This window comes from Limulus polyphemus, unplaced genomic scaffold (assembly GCF_000517525.1).
Source record: "Limulus polyphemus unplaced genomic scaffold, Limulus_polyphemus-2.1.2 Scaffold4648, whole genome shotgun sequence".
NCBI lineage: Eukaryota > Metazoa > Arthropoda > Merostomata > Xiphosura > Limulidae > Limulus > Limulus polyphemus.
The window spans coordinates 13406-20244 of NW_013670258.1; the positions used below are offsets into that span (position 1 = coordinate 13406).

At 35.6% G+C, this 6839-nt stretch overlaps 1 protein-coding gene across 2 annotated transcripts in view; it reads left to right on the forward strand.

The window, feature by feature from the left end:
• The window catches only part of LOC106471483 (smoothelin-like), a 29971-nt gene that overhangs the window by 6439 nt on the left and 16693 nt on the right, over positions 1-6839 (forward strand). For both annotated transcript variants that reach the window (XM_022400089.1, XM_013932084.2), the window contains exons 2-3: positions 5098-5202; positions 6303-6378. In XM_022400089.1, the coding sequence (XP_022255797.1) occupies positions 5128-5202; positions 6303-6378 (151 nt within the window). In that variant the 5' untranslated portion in view covers positions 5098-5127. The remainder of the gene's footprint in view (positions 1-5097; positions 5203-6302; positions 6379-6839) is intronic.

Genomic DNA, 6839 nt, shown 5'->3' on the forward strand with positions numbered 1-6839 from the left:
TGTTAAATTAGGGACGGCTAGTACAGATAGCCCTCGTGTAGCTTTGCACGAAATTCAAACAAAAACAAACAAACAAACCAAGTATCCGAAACTAGGGTTAAGATTACGCTGCTCTGTATTATTTCTCATTGTAGGGGGCGCAGTTTTGGCTTAGGGTACTAAGTGGAATAGAATAACTGCTATACAAGCTGATAAACGTCGCTTACTATCGTAAATAATAGCAGATTCTCGTATTATTTTATTACAAGTTACAGCTTTTACATTAAGAGTATTTTTTAAAAAACGGGTACGACGTTTCTCTCACCGGTGCGATCATTAATTAAGTACACGAGTTAAAGTACCGTTAAAACTTGTGTATTTGAAAATTCGAACCAGTGATCGAAACGTCGTACCTGTTTTTAAAAAATACTCTTAATGTAAAAGCTGTAACTTGTAATAAAATAATATTCATGATCAGTAAGTAAACTCGAAAAGTAAATTACAAATCCTTGTATTGTTGCATGCGTGTAAAAATAAAGTTGTCTTTTTTTGTTTTTCTCAAACTTGTTTATCTTGTCTCTGACTTGTCTTTCTCCGTTTCTGTCTTCCTGTCTCTGTTTGTTTCATCTCTTTCAGTATCTTCATTTCCATTCTTTTTTTTTATATTCACTCACACTCGTGTCTAGAGTTTTAACAATCTTCTCGTAACTTGCCAAGACTGTCTCGTGATTACTATTTTGGAACAGTTCCATTTTGTGTCTGAAGGACTAAAAAATGTCAACAAAACTTAACTTAAAAAAACGCTTCTTTACAGACAGTTTTGTGTCCTCACTTTGATAACGCTGTTATAATGAAACACGCTTTTGAAAGTACTATATACATATGTAATGATGTATGTAAGTTAAACAGGTCTATAGTGTAGTTATTTGAGATATCTAAATGTGAGCTCGTAGATATTAAATACTTTTTATTGAAGGCTTTAAAGTGTATTGAACAACGTAAACATTATAATGGTTACTGGTACTATTTCCGCTACTCTTATGTTAATTTCATTCCGCTTTATAAGTTTCTTTATGACTTGGTTTAAAACTAGGTAACTGTAGCAAACACAGGTTAAAAATACACGCTTTTAAGAAAATATATTCAAGTACTCGACATTGTCCATTTATGATATTTCAAAGCAGTTAACACTTGCCTCGCTAGGACTTGTAGCAAGATTAGTATCTTACTAACTAAAGACGTACGTGTTATTACGATTAGTATCTTATTAACTAAAGACGTATATATTATTACGATTAGTATCTTACTAACTAAAGACGTACGTGTTATTAAGATTAGTATCTTACTACCTAAAGACGTACATATTATTACGATTAGTATCTTACTAACTATTCAGAATAATACCCAACGTAAATAAACTGTGAACCAAAATACCTAACGTAGATACAGAAAAGATGGCTAAATTATCGTTAATAATGTGAAAAACAGTAACTAAAGACGTACGTGTTATTCTAAAGACGTACGTGTTATTACGATTAGTATCTTACAAAACAGTGGCAGAAAAACTCATACACTGAGATAATGGTTTAGACGTAGTTTGTTTGTTTGGAAATCAAAAGACGTACGTGTTATTAAGATTAGTATCTTACTAACTAAAGACGTACGTGTTATTAAGATTAGTATCTTATTAACTAAAGACGTACGTGTTATTAAGATTAGTATCTTACTAACTAAAGACGTACATACTATTACGATTAGTATCTTACTAACTAAAGACGTACATACTATTAAGATTAGTATCTTACTAACTAAAGACGTACGTGTTATTAAGATTAGTATCTTACTAACTAAAGACGTACATATTATTACGAATGGTATCTTACTAACTAAAGACGTACGTGTTATTACGATTAGTATCTTACTAACTAAAGGCGTACGTGTTATTAAGATTCCGTGTTATTAAGATTAGTATCTTACTTACTAAAGACGTACGTGTTATTACGATTAGTATCTTACTAAGACATCAGGCCTTGTCGGGTGCGATCTTACGCCCTTAAGTTGCACCCACATATGTATAAAACATATTTGAAAGGTGTGAAAAAAAGTTTTGATACCGTCAAAATGCACAGTTTCAGTGAAAATGTAAAAAAAAAATCCGGGAGAGGGTGCCCCCCCCCGAACCTCCCATTTTTGATTCGCCACCCATTTCTTATCCCCCCACTAGTCTGATGACGTTGTAGATTTTTCAAGTTGAGTATATTGATGTACAATATTTTAAAACTGGCTAGCAGTTAGTAATGTCTACGAAAAAAAGTCGACTGGTTTATTTTAAAGAATCCTCTATACTCGGAATGCTTGTGTTTTTGACATACTTATCAAGTGTTAGGTGTTATCCAACCCTTAGTTGTATCTCACCAGTACCTTTAGTGTCTTACAATCTCGAGTGTATGGATGTTTTCAACTGGTCCAACGATAGCCAATCACAATGAAGTAAGTAAAGAGAAGAGCCTATAAAAAAAAATGCAGCGTAGACAGTCTTAACTGTCCTGATTGGTCATAATAATAAACGTACATTTTCCCTAACCGTAGGTCAGTCTCCCTACGTTCATCTCGGCGATGATGGTGATGACATAATATTAATGGAGTGACCTTCTGCCCAACAGCTCTTGATGGACAGCCGACTCTTTTTTTTTTTTTAACCAGCTTTAAACCTTAATATTTATCCACGTAACGAACACTCCCAAGCTCCTAAGATATTTAAAAATATACTTGAAAGGAAGTTCAAAGAGATTTGATTACACTTGTAACCGAATCCGTACATTACTTTGGTATAACCGCCGCGGACAAAGTCACCTATTGTTCTTGATCTACAGTCCTTGTAGTATGTGGATTCTATCCAAGGACTCGATATCAAAGGCTTCGTTGGCCGACACAGCTGCACCTTTGTGTTGTCCTATGACCAGAGGAGAAATTCAGATAGTATATTCTTGCTAGAATATTTAGTTTATCGTTGTTTTAACAATGTAAAAATTGAACCCTAGATTTACGTACATCTTTCTTCGGTGTCACTGATGCCTATTTTCGTTGTTAAACCGTGTTAGAGAATAAAAACACGTGGTTTCTCTCTATTGATCGGAAGTGGCCCAGTGGCCACGTTAGAGAACAAAAAATGTGGTTCCACTCTGTTGGTCGGAAGTGGCCATGTTAGAAAAAAAAAGTGGTTTCTCTCTTTTAGTCGGAAGTGGCCCAGTAGCCATGTTAGAAAAAAATGTCGGTTCTCTCTTTTAGTCGGAAGTGGCCATGTTAGAGAACAAAAAAATGTTGTTCCCCCTCTGTTGGTCGGAAGTGGCCCAGTGGCCATGTTAGAGAAAAAAATGTGGTTTCTCTCTTTTGGTCGGAAGTAGCCCAGCAGCCATGTTAGAAAAAAATGTGGTTTCTCTCTTTTAGTCGGAAGTGGCCTAGTGGCCATGTTAGAGAACAAAAAAATGTTGTTCCCCCACTGTTGGTCGGAAGTGGCTAGGAGCGAAACTGAGAATCGGAAGGTTCAAGGCTCGAGTCGCGATATGCCGCTAAACATACTCTGTACTTTTAGCTGTGGTAGCGTTATAACTAACAAGTTAATCTCGCTATTCACTTATTAGTAGTCACGATCTAGACATCGAATTCTGGTGACTGGTTGTTCCCTCTGTGACCAGTAGTTTTGAATTAGGGATGTACATGTCTGAACCTTGGTCTAACCTGGCTGTTTAGTTCATGTGTCGTAGGTTGAAAATACCTATACCTTTCATAGCCTGTTTGTGTCACTTCGAGTATATTACGAATTTGTAAAGTTGGGATTGTTTTGAAGATTTATGTTTAACAAAAAAAAACACACACACGAAGTTTCGTTTGTCTGTATGTTCTGATGATTAGTACTCTATGAAAACTGACAAAGAATGATTCAATTCAAAACATATCAGGCGAAACGTCATGTACAAACTGTTACTGTGTTTTATCCAGCATCAAGTAATTATAGGGCCAGACAGTTTAAGGCACAGACAATACATCAGACGAAATGTCGTGTACAAACTGTTACTGTGTTTTATCCAGCATCAAGTAATTACAGGGGTGTTGGGTAAACTAGAACAATACCAAAGTAACGTGGTTTCGGCGTAGCAATAACAATGTTACCATTATTTTGCAGTATTCGAAACATAAAATGTATTGTTTAAACGAGGGGGAGGGGGTACAGCTACTTTGTATACACAGACACACACAGATAACATTCAAAACAATCAACAGCGCTAGCATTTCATACATTACGTCGCCTGGCCAGGGTGCTTTGGTAATTGTTGTAAGTTCCCCAACACCAGGGTACTTTGGTATTGTTGTAAGTTCCCCAACACCAGGGTACTTTGGTATTGTTGTAGTTTCCCCAACACCAGGGTACTTTGGTATTGTTGTTGTTGTTACCCTTCTCTTCCCCCATAACATGTACTTTCCCTGACATTGGTTCAATGTTTTTGTTTGTTTTCTATTCATGATAGAACGAGTGTAACTTCAGATATGAATTGTTATCGGCATATCTTAGTTTGGAATATTAAAGATTAACTATTCTGTCTTACCTGTGGACTGCGGGTAATGATGGGAAGGACCACAGTGTGCTATGTTTGAGTCCAATGTCAAAAGTAACAACTTTCTCTCATCGTACACTGAAAATATACTTTTTGAGATGAGAAAGGCCAAAAGACCATGGTCGTTAATAAAGATAATTATAGTATTGTTTAATAACTAGATTTTGTATTAGTGTAAAACCAAATGATTATAATTTGGCATATTACAACTAAAATAATAATTAAAATGTGTGGTTATTTATTATATCCACCACACCTTTGTTCAGTAAGAAGCTGTAGTGTACAGTCCAAGTACAGGTAAATCGTACATCATACTGTTACTTATACATTATTACATGACTAGTCTTTAATCCTGGTTTCTAGCCTCAATGATCCCACATCTGCCATGAATAGATGAACGTCAAGAACAGATGCTTGGAATACCTTGTTCCAGCCTCCTGCTGTCTCAACCATTTTAAAAATTGCCACTCGTTATGCAATGTTAATTGTTGAATTTCATTGGTAGGTAGAACGTGAATCTCGGTCATCAGCCAGGATGGAAGACAATTCCAGAGTCGTTAGCGGAGTTGATCTAGATTCGGTGGATGACGAAACCTTCCTCTATCAGCTGGTAACTAAAGTGTAAAAACTTGTTTAAATTATCGTGAAAGTTGCTAACGTTTTCTTAGTTACCTTTGTTTCATTCAACAGGACAGTGTGTAATGGTTCCTTAGTTACCTTTGTTTCATTGAACATGACAGTGTGTAATGGTTCCTTAGTTACCTTTGTTTCATTGAACAGGACAGTGTGTAATGGTTCCTTAGTTACCTTTGTTTCATTGAACATGACAGTGTGTAATGGTTCCTTAGTTACCTTTGTTTCATTAACAGGACAGTGTTAATGGTTCCTTAGTTACCTTTGTTTCATTCAACAGGACAGTGTGTAATGGTTCCTTAGTTACCTTTGTTTCATTCAACAGGACAGTGTGTAATGGTTCCTTAGTTACCTTTGTTTCATTCAACAGGACAGTGTGTAATGGTTCCTTAGTTACCTTTGTTTCATTCAACAGGACAGTGTGTAACGCAGTGATTCTCTACCAGGGGTAAATTTACCCCTTCGGGGTAAATAACTGATCTACCTGATGATTGAATAATAATTCAATTAAATTTCATTTTGTAAAATGTGTGTGTGTGTGTGTGAGAGAGAGAGAGAATGCTAAGTATGTGTGTGTGTGTGTGTGCTATTTTTGTGCAAAACCTGGATAACATTTTTTTTTTCTGACCTTCTTGTTTTTCTGTCTCTTTATAATGGCTATGAATTTTTTGTATGGAAGTAAGGGGGTAAATGGAGAAATACATCAAGCCGAGGGGGTTAATGATGGAGGAAAAGTTAAGAATCCCTTGTGTAACGTTTTCTACCATATTTTATTTTTTTTAAAAGGGTAGTAAAACATTTTCTTGGATACTTTCGTCAAAGTTCGTTTCAGTGTCTTGTTATTTTGGTATTAATTTCAACAGGATATTATACACTCCTTTTTATTATAATTCATCTAACCCAATAGTGTTGAGTACATAAATACCGGTTTATGTTCAGTTACAGTTTCAAATAAATGTATCCAGTATGTATTTCAATCCTTATCAATGTTTCTACGATGTTCATATTTTGTGATACATACATTGAAAAATGTTTACTGTATATTTATCTGGCAGTCTTAATTATTCAATATTTCAGCTGGACAGTACAGAGGATTTTGATCAGAGAAAAATCATAAGATTGAGACTTCGTGAGGTACAGGCTGCCTCTAGAGGTTAGTGTTTCTTAACATTTAATTTCGTGAAACATTTGTTAAGTAAATAGTTAAGAAAAGCACGGTTTCTTATAGAGCTCCAGTTTCCAGTGGTTTCTGTTAATATGATTAGTAGTGTGTTTATGTTCAAAGTTTGGTTACTGCTTAATGAATGTCGATTCTCGTGTGTGTGTGTGCGTGTTTTTTTATTATTTTCACTCTTCTAACCCTTGTTGTTTCCATTGTCTCACCCTATTGTTTCCATCGTTTAACCCTTGTTGTTTCCATTATCTAACCCTAGTTGTTTCCATTGTCTAACCCTTGTTGTTTCCATTGTCTAACCCTACTGTTTCCATTGTCTAACCCTACTGTTTCCATCGTCTAATCCCAACTGTTTCCATTGTCTAACCCTACTGTTTCCATTGTCTAACCCTACTGTTTCCATCGTCTAATCCCAACTGTTTCCATTGTCTAACCCTACT